The sequence below is a fragment of the Arachis duranensis genome, chromosome 10 (assembly GCF_000817695.3).
Source record: "Arachis duranensis cultivar V14167 chromosome 10, aradu.V14167.gnm2.J7QH, whole genome shotgun sequence".
Lineage (NCBI taxonomy): Eukaryota > Viridiplantae > Streptophyta > Magnoliopsida > Fabales > Fabaceae > Arachis > Arachis duranensis.
In genome coordinates, this window is record NC_029781.3 from 12,524,496 (window position 1) to 12,546,726 (window position 22,231).

Sequence of the window (22,231 nt, forward strand, 5' to 3'; positions counted from 1 at the left end):
TGCACACCATAGATTAAGGGTGTGGAGCTCTGCTGTACCTCAAGTATTAATGCAATTCTATTCTTTTTTATTCAAATCTCTCTTATTCTTATTCCAAGATATTCATTCGTACTCAAGAACATGATGAATGTGATGATAAGTAACCCTCATTGTCATTCTCACTTATGAACGCACGTGATTGACAACCACTTCCGTTCTACATGCAACAGAGCTTGAATGTGTATCTCTTAGATTCCCCAACAGAATTTTCGTGGTATAAGCTAGATAGATGGCGGCATTTATGAGGATCCGGAAAGTCTCACCTTGTCTGTGGTATTCCGAGTAGGATTCCGGTAATGAATGACTGTGACGTGCTTCAGACTCGCAAGTGCTGGGCGTTAGTGACAGACGCAAAAGAATCAAGGGATTCTATTCCAGTAGGAGCGGGAACCAACCAGTGATTAGCCGTGCTGTGACAGAGCGCGTGAGCGTAGTTTTCACTGCGAGGATGGGATGTAGCCTTCGGCCAGTGTGATGCCTCCAGACGATTAGCCATGCGAGTGACAGCCGCAAAGGACCATTTTCCCGAGAGGATTCAAAGTAGCCATCGTCGAACGGTGAACCCCTATACACAACTTGCCATGGAAAGGAGTGAGAAGGATTGAATTGAAGCAGTAGGAAAGTAGGCGTCCTTGAGCCATACAGTATCTCCATATGCTTATCTGAAATTCCCACCAATGAATCTGCATAAGTATCCCTTTTATTATTTCTTTTTATTATTTGATTTTCTAAATTCCATAATTTTATCTGCCTAACTGAGATTTACAAGGTGACCATAGCTTGATTCATACCAACAATCTCTGTGGGATCGACCCTTACTCACGTAAGGTATTACTTGGATGACCCAGTACACTTGCTGGTAAAGTTGAACGGAGTTGTGTCCACACATAAGTGCCATAATAATGATTCCATACAACAACAAAAAATACTACATTGATGTGATCACAATTTCGTCCACCACTGCTGCACAGGAAGGCGGAGCTTCTACTACTTCTCCTCTTCATGGGTTTGGTCAGGGGACCTCTTCCTCTCGGCCAATCTTGGTAAATCCTATTCCTACTTCTCCTCCTCTTGCTCCCCTTGTTCAATCCTCCTGAAACCCGAGAAGAAAAATGCAAGACTATGGAAAGCCGGCTCTTCTATTGTTGGGGATGTCGGTTTTGAAGGTCCGAAGTTTACTAGTATAGTTTGGATCTTGAACATTTACTTGTATATAAATGGTGGTAGGATGTTGGAATTATGTGCAATTGCTAAAATCCAACGTCTTATAATGATTTTATGATAAAATACCAAAATTGAACGCTTTGTAGCGATTTATATAAATAATAAAATAACTCATATATATGACCAAAATTGATTTGGAACATGATAGTCTAGAATTTTTTATTATTTATGATAGAATTTTTTTGCCACCTTGCGCCGGAAGAATGTCACTGCAGTTTGCAGTGGCATCCATCAAAGCGCCACTGTTGGCAATGGTTTACATTAAAGAAATTGCAACTTCTGAAGTAAATGGCAAAATGTAGGTAATAATGTTCATGCACTCCAATATTGCGTCATTTCATCAAATGAGTAGGTTCTGCTAATTAACGCGATGCTTAAAGTTTTCAATGGTACTAAAAGAGTTTTAATAACTTCAATTAATTTTTTTCTACAACAAAAAACTTACATTTTAACTAGGGGTGTAAGTTACCGAACCAAACCGAAATTTACCACAAAATCGAACCGAAATTTACAACAACCGAATAAAAACAAAAAAAATGGTTTTTTTTTCCGATGTAAACCGATCGGTTCGATTCGGTTTTCGGTTGGCTCGACAGAAATCGAACCGAACCGCAAAAGTGGTTTAATAATACATTGAAATGAAAATTTTAGACTTAACAAATGTGTTTGTTTTATGTTTAGTTGTTGGAATGAGTTGAAATTGTGTTGAATTTGAATGTAATGTAATATTATTTCAATTTATTGATTATTTTGAACATCATTTTACTAAAATTAATTTTCTATTAGTTAGGATTTAAAACCGAAAAAATCGATCGAACCAAATCGCTTTTGGTTCGGTTCGATTCGGTTCGGTTATTACGCAAATAGCAAACTGATTGGTTGGTATTATGTAAAAACCGAACAGATCGGTTCGGTTGGTTTTTGATCCAAAATCAAACCAAACCGAACCGATAACACCCCTAATTTTAACGAGTAATACGTCAAATAAGTCTATAAAATTTTTAGTCAAACACTTTAGTTTTCAACAAATTTTAACATCAAATCAATTATCACATTTTTATTTTGTTAAACAATTCAGTCACATATCAGATTATTCATCTATATGAAAGAACTTATGTGAAAATTTTAAAAATTCTCAATGATTCTCTCTATTAATTAATGACAAAAATTGATTTATCTAATCTTTTACCAAAATTTGATATCAAAATCAATTTATCTAACAAAATAAAAAATTAAAAACTAATTTAGTGATTAAAATTTATCAAAAAGATTAAAATATCCGATTAATTTTTTTTTTTTTATTGATTTGGAATATTACTCTGTGTAACTTTAAAGGAAACCAACCAAAAAAGGCCTAGACCCCATATGGCATACAAGACAAAGTATATTCGACTTTGCAAGTGGCTTCATATTTATCCTTTATCCATTGTCATATAACAATTATCATACCCGTCCCTAGTATATTCTTGAGAGATTCCACCTACCAGAACAAAGTAAAGGAAGTATGTAAAGCTTCCTTTTATTTTCCCCAAACGAAAAGAGAACGAAATATGACTCTAGTTTAGACAGTGACGCTTCTAGTGCTGAGAGTTCTGAGGTAATCACAAGAGAATAATTCATGTAATTATGCTTCAGATTTCCACGCTAGATGCTGCTCAATAAAACTTGTAACTAAAGATTTAAAAGTGACGATGTATACTTGGAAGACCCAACACAAGATTAGAACCCTAAAGTTCAACTCTGTTCTTCAAAATTTTACTTTATAAATTTGAATCAAGGTACCAACAATTAAAGTAACTAGTTTCATATTACAGCAAGATAACATAGCTACAGGTACATTGAAGCTAACAGAATGGGGATAGACTGAAGCATCTCAGCTGGCACAGGAATAATGGCCATGAAGAAAAAAACAATCTGAAGATTACAACTGTTCCAACTGTTTATTAATATAACAATATAAATCATTACATCTAATAGCTACAAAATGTAAATAAATATCACCTACCTAAGAATAGAGGGAAAATCCTGTACACATTGATTTCTATATGCTGCAAACATTTTGACATGGTTTTGTTGTGCTCCAACGTACCATCAAACCATTTTGGTCGGTTCTTTGGTTTGTTTGTTTTGGCACCACAAAGTCTTTGGAGCAAAAAAATAAAGCTTGGACAATGTGGTAAACCCAAAATCAGAGAAAATATGAACGACTGTTGTTGGGAAATATAATTTCCACTTGCAATTGGACAGTAGGTTCAAGTTCAAGACCCAGCAACATGTCACATAACAACAATGTAATGAACAGCAACAATACCATAAGTAACATCATTGCTTGATCAAACGAAGCTCCCAGTTGCCCTCGCCATCAATCAGTCGTAGTTCCAAGGAATGGAAGGGTATTAATGCAGGACGCTAGGGGCACGAGAAAATACAATTAGTTTGATCCGATTTTGAATGAATAATGACTTAATGTCCATGTTAAGTTCAGAGAAGGTAATAACTGGTCCAATTAACCAAAGTTACTTTATTTAATTTAACATTTATAATTTCATATATGCAACATCCATTTACAGTTACTACATCTAATATTACTCAATTATTCTAGCAGTAATTAAGAAATGCAAAATAAGGTAAACGGTAATTAAGGAATGCAAAATAAGGTAATTTTGGACTGCATTAAGCTTATTTTTTATTGTCTCTCAAAGATTTTTGTAACTGGTCCATAGAGAACAAAAACAAAAGTAAATATCCCAGCATGGATCTGTAAATCAATTAAGGAATCCCGTAGCAAACAAGGCAAGTTTGAATGCTTGTAACTAATCATGACGAAGCATAATTTTAGAATTTTAGGTAGTCTTACTTGCGAAGAAGTAACAAATGTGATTCCCATCTCCTTTGCAAGCCCATACAAGTGTTCTTCAACATCAACACTAGTGGCACTGTCATGATTTTTTTTTTCCGACAATATGAAACATGGTTAATGAACAGAAAATACAACCAGAAAAAAAATATTACTCGAGAGATGGCAAAAGAAAGCCCAGGAAATCATACATACTTGGTGCACTCGTCAAGGATGCCAAATTTAGGCTTATGGAAGAACAACCGTGCCTTAAAGACAGAAGGTAAATGTCAGAGACCAAGCAAGAAAAGAATAGTATATGTAAATCATGATGTCATCCTCAAATTATGGATCAAGGTTTAAGACTTGCAAATGAAAATTATTGAAGCAATTTAACAAGCTCATACAGAACAGATATATAAACATACCATGCCTAGCCTCTGTTGTTCTCCGAGAGAGAGAATATCTTCCCAGTTTAAAGTTGCATCCCAGCCACTCTTCTCCCTCTCTAGAAGATAATTCAACCGAACATTCTCTAGGATAACTTGTAAGTGTGAATCCAACACATGTCTGGCAAGTTGACTATTACCTGAATTTGCAAGATTACAATTATCAGAGTTAAATGGCAAAACAAAATGAGTGTAATATAATTCAACATTTCGAACCATTAGAAGAGATCAACCAGTTATTACTGGTTTGCAAAAGGAAACTGACCAGAGTAATTCAGCAGAGCTAGTTTTAAAGAAAGGAGATCTTTATTTTAATGAAAAAGAGATTTTTGTGTCTGTGTAAAAAAAAGGGATATTTCCAACATGATCGACACCAAGATACCTTTTCCGTAGATCTTCAATGCTTTAACTTCTGCTTCCTCACGGGACAGGGGATATATAATTTGATCACGCAGGGTTCCCAGGCAAGTATAGGGACGCTGAGGAACATAGAAAATGCCACAACCTGATCCAGCCTCTTGATCCTCACCTTCAGATGGTCTAGATAGTCTTCCACTTGCAATTGGCCAAAGTCCTCTAAGAACTCTGAAAATGGAACTTTTCCCACTACCATTTGGACCTTTAAAATTATGACATACATAAGATATAAATTCTAATGGCAAGTAAATTCCCTCATGTAAAATGGAAAATATAATAAAACAACAATTATACAAACCAGTAACGAGCAGACTTCTGCCAAGCGCAATGTCACATGTCAACTCTCTGGCCAACATCTTTTGAGTAGGAGTGACAATATCAACTTTTGAAAAGGAAATAACATCTTTAGAATGAGAATCTCTAACTGGATACGTATCAGCATCAATCATATTCCCTGTATCATCAAATATAATATTAGCTCATGATGACTGTTGTGAAGAATTACTGCTACACAAGGAGCAAGAAACTGTTTGGTATATGCAAAACTAATGATGATCAAATACCAGACTGTGCTGCCTCCAATAGTTCTTCAAGCTCAAAAATCCGATTAATACCACCAGAGAGCTCTACAAACTTTCTATTCAGTTCAAGGATGTCACCGAAAGCTAAAAAGCTTTGAGAAACAACAGATGCTAAGAACCTCAATGCATGTGCCAGCTCACCTGTTAAATATAATATTGTATATGTAAGCAACCTAGCAGGGCACAAGGGGGAAATAAAAACTGTAAATGACAACAGTCCAAACGATCTTACCCTGAGTATTTATTGATGCACGGTCTCCCTTATGTTCCATGGCATACAACAAGCTCAGCAACCAAGTGACATTATGAGGGAGTTGCTTGGTGATAAAATCATCCAGTATACCAAACAACCACTTCTTGTGTATGAGGTGCAAGAAAAAGAAAAATATATAAGATGAACTGCTCTCTTCAAACCCAAGACGACTGATCGCACTCCCCATAATCCACCCTAACATAAAATCAAATTTTACAAGAACACAACAAATCCCTGCAAGATTAAGTTGTGCGTCTAGGGTGTTTCTTGCTCCAGAAGGTTGCAAATGAAGGTAGTAAAGAAAAGGAGTGGAACAGAGTTTTATTTTTTGTCCCTTAAATCTTAATAGAGTCATGCAACAACATGTCCAAAATTTGAGCAGTAGAATGTAAATGAGTTGATAACTTTCAACAATCCCATATTTTAGCTGTGCCAAGCTAATGATTTTCATTCTAAACTTTTAACCTTACTAAATAATAAAATAAGCATACAATAAAAAATACAAGAATATTATAGAGTTGAGATACTCACAGCCTTTTCTCGGGCACCACCTCCAAAGAAAGCAACAGATTCAGCATGAGTACAGAGTCTTTCATGCATGAACCTAGCAAAAATACAAAGTTTAAGAACCCAGAATATTCTATAAGGTACTCTCACACCATGTGAGAAGCAATGGATACTAGCATGGGTTTACCTGAAGGTTCCTTCAAGTTGTTGTTCTTGGCTTATCAAATCACCAAAATCAGGAGTAACAGTTCTTAGAAATCCTAGACCAAGTAACATATAAGCATAGAGTATTGCAACTCCCCTCTGACCAGTTAACAGCTTCATTCTCCATGTGAACCTTAAGAAAAACAAATGTACTTATTTAAGTCAAGAAGAAAACAACAGGAGCCAGATACCTTAATCCAAGCGCAGGTGAATAAATGCTAATTTCAATAGCTCAATTTGTTGAGAAAGGATAACTTATATAAGTTAAACTCCCATCTTACATTACCAAATAACTTTTTATCGAAAAAATTTTTCACTATATTATGGATTATGCCCATATATTGATCATATAATATTATATAAAACATCACATTAAACATTTTGTGAATGAAATTACTTACCACAAGATATCCACAGATGGTTTTACCAATCCAGTGACCAGTCCAGACAAGTCTGTTGTTAACTTCTCCAAGTCATGAGTTATCCTCTGATCTGCGTCAATGTTTTTGCTTGCCATGTGGAAGACCTAAATGAAGGATGCAACAAAACTTCAAAACCAAGTTCTAACATCTCCCTAAAGAACTTCAAATCCAAATAGATATATTCTTACTTTTCATAATGACAAAAAGAACAAAATCATATTTTGTCCTAAAAAATTCAATGCCATTCTCAAACAATTGCATAGTGGCCATTGGATGGCATTTCAAGACAGCATGCCCAATGGTTTTTCAGTGTGATTCGTAGAAGTCATTCACTTAAGCATACTTGTATTACTATTTCCATTTTCTAATAGGGCTGCTTCAGGAAATTGAACGATGTCATAAATCTAAAAGCTGTGCACGGGACTTCCCATTTATATATTGCAATGTACAGTGGAAGAACAAAACATCTCTATATTTGACAAAAGCCAACAGTTAACAGACACGCTGGAGCACTACGTGTCAAGGAAAAACAGACTGAAAAGTGAATTGTATTTGAAGAAGAAAAAGGAATAAGTTATTTTAAGAAACAAGTTCAGCATTAAATAATAAATAGTACAAACAGCGTAGTTGGTGTATTTGGAATTGAGTTTTCCATAACAGAAACTTCTACAGTACTTAACTGTGATTCATTGAATTACAATCAATCATTTAAACATCACTGCAAGCATGTTTACAATCTCCAAAAATATGAGAAGAAAATGAACTAGCAAATAGTTCATAATCCAATTACCTTGTAGAATGCATTGTTTCTCAAGTAGTTCTTGAGTAGATGCTGTGTCAAACGAATCCGCCACCCAAGAGCTAGCCTAGCTGTCAAGTGTCTGAAGAACAAAATATTGTTTACTAAATTTTGGTGTGTAAAAGACTTGTGAAGTTTGATCATTTACTCTTTCACTAAATAAGAATCAACTTACACAGAATAAATTAAATCCATATCTTATAACGAAAAAAATATGTAAAATATACATTTTCATTTTAGTGGTAAAAGTCAGAATAAACACAGATCCCAGATGCATTTGCATAATTACCTTATAGAAGGTGCAATGAAAGATGATGCAGCACTTTGTAGAACACTTAAACCAATCAACCGAATAAAGGCAGCTTTATCCTGCTCCAAAACAAACTTCACAGTGGTACCTGAGAACATAAAATTTCCTTTAATATTTTGAAGCATGGCCTTTACGGGAAGAAGAAAAGTTAAGATAAGAAAATACCATTCAACGATGCAATACGGTCTGAAACCCATGTTCTTGAAATAACAAGAAAAGCTACAGCAAGCAGTTGTGCACCTTGTTTATCAAACACGGTGGGTACCTGAAAGCAAGCAGTTGGCATAAAAAACATGTGCTCAAAATACATTGTTGTTGTATAACTATTATTTATGGTACATACATTGCACATCTTTAACAAAAATAACTAGCTTATAGCAGCTCATCAAGGAGAAAATGCACAAACAGCCACACACTTGCATTCATTTCATTCAAATAATGGCATGCATAGTTGTCGAACTGTAAATTGTTTGACCAATTTTTTAATTATGAAAAGAACATATGCTTGGAGAAGAGGAAACGTCACACATGTAGAGACAGAGGGAGAGGAATGTGAAAGGCTCCAACTTGATTCTTTTGCATTTTCCTAATTTTAATTAATATCTCACTAATTGTCTAATTTGAACCTTGGGCTTTTGGTTTGGTCCAGTTATGAAGGGTAAAAACCAAATAAACCGGGAAAAAAAAAAGGAACACACCAAACACAAATGTTAGCTATGAATTGTTGGTATAATTCGATTCGGATCTTGTGTCGGAATTCGACTAATTTTGGCATCACAGGCACGACTCAGTGACATTGCCAATTCACCCCTATTCTTGTTTCGTTCAATGGCTGAATTTGATTGAACTGTACGGTTGTAACAACTATGATGGTCTGTATCATTTAAAGATAAGCTTGAATAAGAGAAATCTTAACAAAATGCACATACGGTAATGCTGAAGTAGGTCTTACTGTAATTTATCAGGAGATGTAGTGCAGCTTAGCCATATTTAAAGCTCTAAGATTTTAACATGACTGTTTAATAGATTATTTTTCGTGATAAAATTAGATCACTGTTTCCCTTTCCTAAAAAAGCTGATTAACCCAAAACATGTTGATCCAAATTTACCAGATTAATAAATAACAAACAGAAAAAGGCAATAAAATCTATTGAAGACCAAATGAAGTTATTCCTAGCCAACCAAAAGGTAAAGGTGTGTTTGGTGTAGCTTATTTCATTCGTGTCAAACGACTCATAATCAAAATATTTCTGAGGGATTATGAAAATATATTCCAGACAAAACAATTGACAATGAACATGCATAAAACCAAAATATAAGTTAGCAACCCAACAACAGTACCCCGAAGACTGACCAGCATACAAGAATTACAGGTTGCAGGGATGAACTTGAATAATTTAAGCTGACTAAAGAGAGTAGATACTAATCATCAGGCTTATAATTCCCACAAACAAATATCAAGACCTAGGATTTTAATAAATATTAACAAACAAGCATCTAGAATTAAGCAAATCATTGAAGAACTCTAAAGAGTACATCTTCAGAACTCACCAATACTTTGCACATTGCAGCTATCCTCAATGGTAATACCCTTGTATTACCACGAAGTTGGGGCACAGCAGAGGGTGAAACAGCATTATTTTTAGACGGAGATGATGCTATCACTTTTGCAATATATGACTGAGCCTTTGAATTTGAGAATGCATAATCCTACATTAAAAAATGGTGTGGAATTCTTCATAAGCATTAACCAGCGTAAAATAATGAACAAAGAAAACGCAGAATGAACCAGATCAGAAAAATACAAACCTTCTTGCTCATGGAAAATGCACGTTGAACTGCTTTTGCATCACTCCGTCGTTTTGTCTCAGATGCCTTCATTGTATTGACCCCCACTTCAGTCGAAGAGTCCTCCCTGGGGTTTATATCTAAATCTTATAAACAATAACATCAAAAGTAGAAAATTGATATAAACATCACCATAAAGTACCAACCTTTTGTAATGAACACTCCACCCTCCCTCACCATCCAATGACAAAACCACATCGTGGAATGCAACTAAAGCCGGACGATGTGATATGGTAATGCATGATGTTCCCATTGCCCGTACTTTAGCACAAAACCGTTCTTCCATATCAGTAGTGACAGCACTAGTGCACTCATCAAGAATTGCAAATTTTGGCTTATGGTAGAAAAGTCTAGCCATGCCCAATCTCTGCTGTTCACCCAATGAAAGTTCGTCGCCCCAGTTTACCTCTTTTTCAGGTGGGTAACGGTCCAACAGGTATTCAAGGTCAACCTTTAATGCATATATATGCAATTCCCGTTAAAATTAATACAAACGAAAACTTATTTTTATAAACATTAATTAAAATTTTAAACAAAGAAAAAAAAGAACATATATAAGGGAATGCTAAACCTTCAGCTCTATATGGTAAAGGTTAGCAACCCCTCAGAGAGGATGCTAACCTTCACTCCTATAGGGTGAATATTAGCAACCTTCATGGAGTGAAGGTTTGCATTCCCATATACATTCATATGTATACGGACATATTTGTGTGACACTGACAAAGATATGGATCAGAGTTGAACTTTACATTTTTCAATAGCTCCACCATACCACTTTCTGTGAGTGGTTCAACCTCTTGATCTGCAGTGAGAGGATAAATTAATTGATCACGAAGTGTTCCCACAGCAGTGTACGGCCTTTGTGGCACATAGAATATCTCCTTGTTGAGATCAGCACCAATGCCTGGTTTTACAATATGTCCAGATATCAACGGCCAAAGACCGCCTAGAACACGGAAAAGCGAGCTCTTTCCACTGCCATTTGGACCTTCAGCCAAAGAAACATAATAACATGTCAAAGGTTAAATCAACCACAAGAAAAAACAAATAATAATAAAAATAATCTTTTAAAAAAAAAAGAATCATCAAAAACAGAGTTCTGATAACTACCTGTAATCAAAAGATTAGATCCTGACTCAACCCTAAGGGTCAGATCGTCCACCAAGACATTACCAGTGGGGGTGACAACCTGAATTCAGATGCATCATCACTATTAAAACATCATAACAAACACTATCTTAAATCAGCACTGAGAGAGAGTTGAGCAGACTTTACTTGCCTTGACACCAGAAAATTCAATATAGTTAGCTTCACTTAAGAAATTTTTGCTTCCTTTCCTTTGCAGTGAAGATTTCTCATCAACCATGCTTAGGTCCCTTGATACAGCCATCAACTCATAAATGCGATCAGCATACCCACTGCAAAACAATTAGGGAAGTCATGACAACTATGCAGGCAAAATGGATCTTATGGAGGAATTGTAAGTACATACCTAGTGACCAAAGAAAGTCTCTAATATCAACTTCTAAATATGACTGAAATGAATTATCAAGTACCTGAGACGATTAAGCCGTCTTGCACTGATAGAAAGAGTTCCTAGAGACTGAAACAGAGAAATTATGACACTTGTATGATATCTTAGATTGCTTAACATCTCTGCACGCCCTAGAGTTGAACTGTCAGGCCTTAGATGACCAGAAAAGAAAGGTTCTATGATCAATATAACGGCAACAGTAGCACCAAGGTACTTCAACAAAAAGTCCTGGATCATGCCAAACCACCAATGGTCATGTAACACAACATTCATGTGTCTAACCAAGTTCTTAAACTTCTGTTGAATATGAGATTCTTCCCTCTTCTCTCCCCCATAAAATGCTATACTTTCTGAGTGAGTCCTTAATCGTGAGTGAAGCTGTCGATATTCTCCCTCCAATTGCTGCTCTTTAGACATAAGTTTCCCAAATGAAGGGGAGAAGTTTCTGATTGCAGCACCAGCTCCAAGTACATAGGCCTGAAGAGCCAGAACACTAATATTAAGAGGCAAGTGCTGGTTCTAATACAGCTCAAGAGGATGAGCAGTAGTCTGCTACTAATAAGGAATCTACAAAACAATACAGTTCAACTACGGAGTTACCAATATCCAGAAGACATATTTTGGGCTAGCATATGAACACAGCCTCCATGTGTATAGAAGTCCATCAGCAACTGCCGTTAGATCATCCTGTACAATTTCACTCAATTCTGAACAGAACCTTGGCACATCACTGGCAATTCTTTGCTCTGGGTTATTTATCCGACCATCTACATGTGATATTTTGTAATACACCATGTTCTGAAAGAAAAACAAATGATAAGAAAGCCAAATTATCGTACCACATTGTTTAGGCTTCATTCAGGCAACGGACACTACTCTTCTTAAACAACCAAAAAGATGAGCGAAGCCAATTCAACAATTTATACCTCAAAATAGTGGGAATGGATTAGCTTCGTCAATATTTTTCTGAAATGCAGGCTCAAAGTCCCTGTTATGTACTTTGATGTAGAGTGCATGGTTGATAAGAGGAAGCACAAAAGAATATTTTCTGAAATAAGCTGAAAAAACAATGGCACTCGTCGAAGAAATGCAGCACGAAATAGGAAGCCTTGCACTTTTGCTAGCCTGTTGCTCAAAGCAGTTCGAAACACCTGGAAATATTTGAAACTTTAAGTACCACTTATTTAACCTCTTTATTGTTTCTTTCTTGGGGAGTCAATCCATCTCTATTTTAGTATTTTTCCTGCCAAGTCATTTACTTGCACAAGCATGTTATTCACATGTTCATCTTCTTCTTAGCACTTGAATTCCTACAGGTAGGTAAGTGCAAATGGCTCCTTGTGCAATCCACGTAAAGTATTATGTTTAAATAGAGCGTAAAAAGCAATAAAGCTACACATACAGTCATATTTATAGTCAGAGGCAAGATCAAATAACCTTTCCAAAACTTCAAAACAAAAAAGAGTTGTTACTTTTTCCAAAGATGAGTATTCAGGTTTTCATAAAGACCATATGGAGTATGGAAAAGGTGGAAAGAAAATAGGAGCTTTTTCATCCTACATGCATAAGAAAATATGCTGAAAGGGATAGTGGTTATTTTTGGCAAGTAGGTATGTCCAATATATTTCAAAGTCACTATTCCTCCTTTGTTTTCACTTGATAAGGGCTATTTTCATATTTGAAGAAATATGAATCTCATTTCCAACTACCTTTTTTCAACATACACTGGTTAAGTGGGCATCACTTTCCACTAACTCTAATCTTCTATGAGACACTCCATTCTAAAATACAAAAAAAAAAAAAGAGATAAATAATAACACCACATATATCTTCAACTCTAACATTGCACCATGTTCCTCTTGATGATAAATACCAGCAGGAGATGAAAACAATTATATCCACCCAGTTAAGGTGCTCAAAGTATATTCCAAATTTTTACCAAAAAATGAATGACATGGTTACTAATTTACCTGACTTTGATAAAGATTGATATTTAGCATTCAAGATATAACTCCAAGAAGTGGGGGCATTCACAAAGTCAGGAATTTTTCTCATAACCCCTAAGGATTATTTGATGAAATTAAATAAGATGAATATCTAAATACAAATTAAATTATGGTTTCATTCTACACTAACATTGAAGGCAAACACCAAGCATAATCATCCACAATAAAATTGGCTTACCACTATGCCAACTAAAGCTAAAAGGTCCCTTGCACCTAATTTGCCCATCTCAGATAGAAGAATTGCAGCAAGGACTTGAAGAGACTTCAACCCCCCTTTCTTTTGTTTATTTTTTGATGCTGTAGAACCCTTCACAACCTCCTCTGTTGTGACTTGGTTATCATCATTGTGCCCGTTACAATGACCTAAATCACGTCTATTAAACCTTGACCTTGATTGCATATATGCAGCTGTTCCACCAGCAACGAAGATACCAGTTGCAAACAGTAACGTTTTCCTGACATTAACCACAAGGAGAGAATGAAAAATGGTATAACATACAATGAAATTATTTCAACAATCTAATGAGTTTATTAATACCAGTCCTTTAAGGTGATGATGAGTAAAATATACTATTGCAAATAAAAAAAAAAACAAGATAACAGATAACTATATAATGAAACATATACTAGTGTCTAGTGTTGAGTACCACTGCTATTTACTACATAGGTCTCATGACTTTTACCATATTGTTTCACATTTTGAAAGATAACACATCCTATTTTCAGAACTTATTTAGCTACTGATAAGCAAATAACTCATGCAATCATATATTTGACATAGTTGGTCAAAAGAATAAGCAAACAGTCCGGCATTCAATATTGAAATGAAATCGAATATCACCAAAGAAACTCCGTACCTCCTTGAAGCCAGAAAATTCTGGCCATGCTTAGTTAGTTGCAACAGTTGAAGTGAAGACATAGTGGAAGATTAACCTCTCCCTTATCAAAGAATAGAAGCGTTATGTTTGCTCCTCCTGCATCACGAGATTGAAAATCTAACAGACATTAAATTCCACACCAAAAAACTGATACATCAGCAGCAGGAACTGCAGGAATTATAAATCTCCAGGAACAGTAAGCAGGCTTTATATGCACCAAGCTCCTAAATTTCATTCTCAATTTTCAATTTGTTCATCTGAACCACAATTTTCATAAACTAAAAGAAATAATTTCTCTTTAACCATTCATCACAATAGAGATGAGACTGTTCAGCACAATATCTTCTAGAAACCGTACAATTCTAGTAGACAGTAGACATTAGCAGTAGCAGTAGCTTGTACGAAACGAAACGACACAATAATAAATAATTAATAAGAAACTAACCTTGTAAGGTAGAGAGAGTTAACCATACTACGCCACCTCAAAGTTTCTAGCTCAGAAGTAGCATGGACCAACAAAACGCTGATTGGTGTTAGAAATAGTCCTCCTCGGCAACGATCAGAATCAGGACTCAGAAAATCGGTGTAATTCGAATAAAACAGAGAAGAAAAAGAAGAAAAAGATAGGATAGGAAAACAGCTGAGGTTTTCAGAGTGAAGAAGGAATAGGTGGAAGGAAGAAGTAAACGGTGTCGTAAGGGGCTGGGATACCTAAGTGGGTATAGATGATTGTTGGAGAGAGAGAGAGAGAGGATTCAGCCTTGGGAGAACAAAAACCAAGAATAAAATAAAGAAAGAAATGTGAAGGGATTGATTTGGGGGAAGAAAGAAGAATGGGTTGTTGTCGTGTGAGAAGTGAGATCAATGCGAGGACAAGAAAGAGGTAGCAGAGAGCAGTGGGTGTTCGTCAATCTTTAGGTCGGGTTCCTGGTAAGTGCTAATGCCTAATGGGTCGAATCCCACACCAACCAACCACTACTGGTTTTTCATTAATAATAATTATTCAGCATTAATAGAGGATCATTAAAATTTATTATTTTAATTATTAATTAATTATTAATATTTAAAATTATAAACTAAAATATGTTATTAAATTAAAATAATAGTAAGAATAATAAATTTTGACGATAATATAACATTTCTCATAATGATAATAAAAATTTGTAGGAGCAAGTAAATGTTCAATTTGGATCTCTTTCTATCAACAGGAATGCTTTGAATTTGTTAACTAAATTTTAACCCAATCACATTGTAAATCTAAGACTAATTTTATTTATTTAAAATTTAAGAAACTAGTTTAATTCGAGTAAAAAATTTGAAGTATGAACTTGAATATTTATTTTTAAATAGGTAATAATAATATAACTTATATAACAACATTGTAAAAATCAAATCGGTATTTAAACTAATGGAGTTAGAACTTAGAAGTTTTGTAATTTTTTAAAGAATTGATTTTTTGTGATTTATTATTTGAAATCATTGACAGTTAAAAAATTGCATCAAATCAATCGGTTAATATTTTTTAATTTTTTATTAATTTACTGAATTACTGTCAAGCAATTTTTAGCTTAAACCGAATTGATTTAATAACTTGCTCTGGCTATCAGATAGAATCAACAAAAAAAAACTAATTTGCAGCAAAAAAAAAATCCTATATAAGATTTTTGGAGTTATGCCTCAACATGGAATTCGAAGGTGTTATGTCTGGCTGTAGTAGGATCAAGCTTTTTGGTCAACTCCAAGAAGGATAAATATAATTGTTTAAAAATTATATTCAAAATATATCGTTTATAGCCGGATGATGATTTAAAAAAAGGCAAAAAACCATTATAAGTCAATGCCATGTAGAATTTACGTGTATAAGTCAAACCGAAAATGGTTTCAGTAATGCGCCAGATCATATATTAATATAATTTGAACCAATATGGTTCGAACTGCATGTGGTAGTAATTCGAACCAGAGCAGTTCGAATTACAAGTTATGTGTTGTTAATAAATCGAACCAACTTGGTTCGAACCCTGAATGCACGTAATTCGAACCTGAGTGGTTCGAATTATAGAGAGACAAGCCGGCCTTAGTAATTCGAACCAGGCCGGTTCGAATTAGTGGGAGAGAGAGCTCTATATAACCGTTCTAAACGTGAGTTGGTCTCATTAGAGGGAGTAAGATGGCTAGTGAGGAGAGTTTTGTTGTTCTGGTTCACCACAAAGGATCTATTAAGAGGAAAACTCGTTCCGGAGTGAAGTTCACAGATAAAGATCCTCTCTGTATTGTCGTAACTCCTCGGACGAGCTATGATGACCTTGTTAGATCTGTAGTGATGAAGCTCGGTATGGAAGATGCGAAGCGGGTGAAGAAGTTTTTCTATCGCATTCCAGTCACGGTGCTCCAGGATACCGTGAAATATGATTGTTTCACGATTAGTAGTGATGAGGACTTGCAGGTAATGTTTCTTTGTCGGCGGCAGTTTCCGGAGGTCAGGACCCCAGAGTTGTTGGCAAAGCTGGTTGATGTGGTATCCAGCTCAGGGGGTTCGAACCGGAATACCACCACTTTAGCCACACCAGCCGGTTCTAGTTCCCGGCCTGCCGTTGCTTCTTCCTCCGTCCCTGTTTACCAGCCAGTGGTCCAAGCTGTCGCCTCCCCGTCTTTTGCTGTTGATCTCAACGGCAGCGTAGGTGAAGACGTACGTTCATGGGAAAATCTGCCGGACGATTTACTCGGCGTTGCACCGCTTGGCGTTGGAGACGGAGTGTTGGGTGATGCAGATGAGGATGACGTCGAGCCGGATATAATTGACGATGACAGCGGCGATGATATTGGAGCGAGTGAGCCTGCATTGGCGGCGGGTGGTTCTAGCACTGGCACACAGCAGTATCCACCATATTTTTCCTCTTTGGACTTGGATGCCATGAGGCAGGAGGGGGTTTCTGGGCACTCTGTTGGATTCGGAGCTAGAGATGCGGAAGGGACTGCTGGTCTGACTGAGTTCCAAGTTGGTCAGCAATTTCAGGATAAAGATGAGGCCCTTCTAAGTGTGAAGACTTACAGCATCCGGCGAGGGGTACAGTACAAGGTAGTGGAGTCCGATCATCGCCGGTATGTGGGCAAGTGTTCCGAGTTTGGGAATGGATGCACATGGTTGATTCGGCTGAGTCTCCGGAAGCGCAAGGGCATTTGGGAGGTCAAACGGTACAATGGACCTCACACTTGCCTGGCCACATCCATCTCGAGTGACCACAGGAGTTTGGATTATCATGTGATTTCGGCGTTTATTATGCCAATGGTTAGGGCTGATGCATCCGTCAGCATAAAGGTGCTCCTGAACGCCACGGCAGCACACTTTGGGTTTAGGCCGACTTACAGGAGGGTCTGGATGGCAAAGCAGAAGGCTATTGCCCTCATCTACGGTGACTGGGATGAGTCATACAACGAGATACCTAGGTGGGTGTTGGGTGTCCAGCTGACGATGCCTGGTACTGTTGCAGTGCTAAGGACGAGCCCCGTTCGAGTTGGAGGACAGGTGGACGAGTCTCAAGCGTATTTTCACAGACTTTTCTGGACTTTTCCTCCGTGCATCGAGGCATTCCGTTATTGCAAGCCGCTAGTCAGCATTGACGGCACACATCTGTATGGGAAGTATGGGGGAACGTTGCTCATCGCAATTGCACAGGACGGGAACTCCAACATTCTACTTGTTGCATTCGCACTAGTAGAGGGTGAGAATGCAGAGTCCTGGACATTCTTTCTCTCGCACCTTCGACAGCACGTGACACCCCAGCCGGGTCTGCTGGTTATATCGGACAGGCATAACGTCATCAAGGCTGCGCTTGAGGCCCCTGACGGAGGTTGGTTACCTCCATCTGCGTACCGTGCATTCTGCATTCGACACGTAGCGGCTAATTTTGCCCTTACCTTCAAGGGCAAAGACGCACGGAGGCTTCTAATGAATGCGGCGTATGCGAAGACCGAGGTTGAATTTGATTACTGGTTTGATATTCTGCGGTCTGAAGACCCGGCCATGTGTGAGTGGGCGAACCGGATTGATTATTCCTTGTGGACTCAGCATCGTGATGAGGGGCGGAGGTTCGGTCACATGACGACAAACATCTCCGAGTGTGTGAACTCAATCCTCAAGGGGGTCAGAAATCTCCCAGTAGCGTCCCTGGTGAAGGCTACATATGGTAGGCTTGTGGAACTCTTTGTTCGCAAGGGGAGAGAGGCTGAGGCCCAGATGGAAACCGGACAACAATTCAGTCAGCATTTGGTGAAGTCTATTGAGGCCAACTTGAAGACGGCCAGGTGCTTCACGGTGACCTTGTATGACCGGGATAACTCCGAGTTCACCGTAGCAGAGACCACTCCGACTGGTTTTTTCTCCTTGGGTACTTACAGAGTGTCACTTGCCTCTCGGACATGTGACTGCGGGTACTTCCAGGCACTTCATTTCCCGTGTCAGCACGCACTTGCATGCTGTGCCTACTCACGGGTTACCTGGACCTTTTACATTCACAGCGTATATCAGATTACTTCGGTGTTCAGTGTGTATCGGATGGGATTCACACCTCCGATCCCGGAGGGCTTCTGGCCACCTTACGATGGGCCCACGGTGATTCCGGACCCTGACAAGAGGCGTGCGAGAGAGGGTCGTCCTAGATCCACTAGGATACGGACGAATATGGACGAGTTAGATCCGAACCGGCCAAAGAGGTGTGGCCTATGTCGCCAACTCGGACACACACGACGTAGTTACCCACACCTTGGAGGATCGTCTCAGACAGGGGGCCATTAGTTGCCATGTTGTTAGTGTTAGTAGTAGTTATATTTTGTATTTTCCTGTTACAGGTTATGTTTGAGCATTAATGTAACTGGTTGATCTTTCTACATTGTACTGTGATTGTTGCGAGTAATAATGAATATGTTGTGTTTCACTTTGAGTATTGCTACAAGTCCCGTAAATGCAAAATAAACTGTTACATGATTCAATGATTATAAATAGTCACTGTCCCACTAAATAAATTCCAGGTATGAAAGTACGTTACCATGAACAAATAACATAGCAAAACAGACTCTAACATAACAATAATAGTACATATGGCTATCATACATGATTGAACCTTAAGGAACAAAATACATGAAACGTGAATCATCTAAACAGATGCGAGCCAGTACCACAGCGACGGACTACCCGTGCCCTCTGACCTCTGCGGATAAACGGTTCCTCATCCTCGATGTCATCCCCATCCTCATGCGGGGCAAGCTGTGCCGGTGGCGTAACATGGAGGGGTGCCGCAGACGGCCCAGCCACAGACTCTGATGCAGCGGTGAAGGCGGACAGTGGGGTACCTCCGAGACCAAAATGCTAAGCAGCGGATGATGATGGAGGCTCGTTCAGATCAACATCCAACGGTGCCTGAGGTCTGGCCACCTCTGTGGGGAGTCATGTCCCCCTGCATGATGGCGGTAAGCTCCTCTAGGAAGTGTGGACTCCCGAAGTCCGCATCAAGTGTATCTGCCCCAAGGAAGTCTGACCACTGTGATCCCGGAATAACCCAAGGGGTACCCCCCTGCTCAGGCTGGTCATCGGCTGGCACACCAACGAAGTAATGTCCAAGAGGGCCCGATCCAAGTCCAGCGTCACCTGTGTCAGCCCCGTCACCCATCCCTGTACCATACCACTCACCCCCATGACCGCCATGGTGTGTACTAGCACCAGCAGCTGCAACAGCCCCTGCACCACCACCGCCAGCGTGCCCATGCTGATCGTCGTCGTCGTCCCCACGGTCAGGACCAGGGTGGTCTGCCGCAGCACACCCCCTCGCCCTACCTCCCTGGCCTCGTCGTCCGCCTCTAACGGGTCCGACATTGTAATCATCGTCCATAGCATGATCAGGCCACCTCCACTCATGCTGGCTCCGCCGTGTCCCCACACCCATTCTCCTTTCAACCCTACGCCTGTCCAGCACATCGTCAGGACGATCCATGTCAGGAACTCGCCCCGGACCCCGCTGTGAGGCCTCAACTGGAATCAGAACTGCTCTCGGATCCCCCAGGTGTATCTCTGGAGACAAGAACCTCTTCCCATGCTGACTCCACCACTCCAGGAACTCATGCGACGGTCCGGGGTCGGCAACAACGTCGAACCTCAGCACACTCTCCGCACGAGAGTCCCAAAGGAGATGCCACTTCTGCAAATAATACGGGAACCATCGATCACCGCCTCTCTCGTCCTTGGACATCAGAAAGTCGATGTTCAGGGCGGGATGCGGACGGGGCTGCACCCCTCCAAACTGCGGAAGAACCCGATCTATCTGATGCCACTCAATGACGGCAAAGTAGATCAGCGCGGTCATAGAGCGCCACAACGCCATATGTCAGGGCTCTAAAACCTCTTGATGCACAACCTGAAGGGGCTACTGTACGGCATCCATATAAACTGCACAAAGATCTCTCCATTGTCAGGGCAGCTGTTGGAACCAACTCGAAAAGTTTGATTATAAAAAGAAACTTATTAACTAGCATACTCACCTCCCTGTCCTGTAACCGGTCTATCTTGAGCCTCCACATCTGCACTCTAGGACCCTTCTCGCTCCCGGAAGGGTTGTAACCTGACCATCTGCACCATACACATGTGTTACATCTACTGAAATATGTGTTTAGAGTATGCGATAGACTATTAATGAATACGGAGTTATGTATATTAAATTGAAATAAGGAAGGCTTAGTAGAGTACCTCGAGGCCAATGGCCAGCTGAACGTCTCATACCCTGCAGGCCTAAACCGAGGAAAGCGCCAAAAGATCCAAGACTGAAGTAGCTGAAGTGGGCTCGCTAACTTGACGACATGTCTGTTCGTCACTCGGCACATGCACCGGTACAACCATGCCAGTGCTGCAGAACCCCATCTGTAGGTACCCATCTCCTCCAGCCTAGCTACGTACGGAAGCCATCTAATGTGAATGCGGTTCCCAGACTTGTCCGCAAACAGCTGCGTGCCCAACAACATCATGATGTACGCACGGGCATATCGGCGCACAGTCTCCTCATCGGCCCCCTCAGGGCACTCACCAAAAGTCTCCTGAAACCAGCTGCAATTCACTGCGTACTTCTGAACCTGGCTAGGAGGAGGTATCACTCACGGCCACCCTGGATGTATATATGGAACTCTGATAGGCACCCGCTCACGTAACGACCGTCCACTAGCAAACCCAGCTGGTATGCCACGTCCTGGAGTGTGATCGTGCACTCTCCGAACGGCATATGAAACGTGTGCGTTTCCGGACAATTGCAATCTCAACTCTTTATCACAACTTCGCACAACTAACCAGCAAGTGTACTGGGTCGTCCAAGTAATAAACCTTACGCGAGTAAGGGTCGATCCCACAAAGATTGTTGGTATGAAGCAAGCTATGGTCACTTTGTAAATCTTAGTCAGGCAAACTCAAATGGTTATGAATGATGAATAAAACATAAAGATAAAGATAGAGATACTTATGTAATTCATTGGTGGGAATTTTAGATAAGCGTATGAAGATGTTTTGTCCCTTCCGTCTCTCTGCTTTCCTACTGTCCTCATCCAATCCTTCTTACTCCTTTCCATGGCAAGCTGTATGTAGGGTTTCACCGTTGTCAGTGGCTACCTCACATCCTCTCAGTGAAAATGTTCAACGCACCCTGTCACGGCACGACTATTCAGCTGTCGGTTCTCGATCATGTTGGAATAGAATCCAGTGATTCTTTTGCATCTGTCACTAACGCCCCACAATCGCAAGTTTGAAGCTCGTCACAGTCATTCAATCATTGAATCCTACTCAGAATACCACAGACAAGGTTTAGACCTTTCGGATTCTCTTGAATGCCGCCATCAGTTCTAGCTTATACCACAAAGATTCCGATTAAGGGATCCAAGAGATATCCACTCAATA

At 39.2% G+C, this 22,231-nt stretch overlaps 1 protein-coding gene and 1 pseudogene across 1 annotated transcript; one reads left to right on the forward strand and one right to left on the reverse strand.

Moving 5' to 3' along the window:
- Nucleotides 1-3,006: 3,006 nt before the first annotated feature.
- On the reverse strand, nucleotides 3,007-15,266 carry LOC107469103 (ABC transporter D family member 1). Its single transcript, XM_052254906.1, has 26 exons — nucleotides 14,753-15,266; nucleotides 14,287-14,403; nucleotides 13,608-13,884; nucleotides 12,350-12,574; nucleotides 12,024-12,221; nucleotides 11,446-11,900; nucleotides 11,169-11,307; nucleotides 11,000-11,078; nucleotides 10,639-10,877; nucleotides 10,036-10,340; nucleotides 9,851-9,956; nucleotides 9,593-9,751; nucleotides 8,207-8,306; nucleotides 8,021-8,129; nucleotides 7,723-7,813; nucleotides 6,912-7,036; nucleotides 6,494-6,643; nucleotides 6,327-6,403; nucleotides 5,779-5,994; nucleotides 5,529-5,687; nucleotides 5,264-5,419; nucleotides 4,931-5,167; nucleotides 4,528-4,688; nucleotides 4,316-4,368; nucleotides 4,121-4,199; nucleotides 3,007-3,672 (listed from the first exon to the last, which is right to left on the reverse strand). The coding sequence occupies exons 2-26, from the start codon at nucleotides 14,346-14,348 to the stop codon at nucleotides 3,586-3,588; spliced, it is 4,044 nt and encodes a 1,347-aa protein (XP_052110866.1). The 5' UTR covers nucleotides 14,349-14,403; nucleotides 14,753-15,266; the 3' UTR covers nucleotides 3,007-3,585.
- A 1,208-nt stretch (nucleotides 15,267-16,474) lies between these two features.
- The window catches only part of LOC107469034 (uncharacterized), a 17,865-nt pseudogene continuing 12,108 nt past the window's right edge, over nucleotides 16,475-22,231 (forward strand).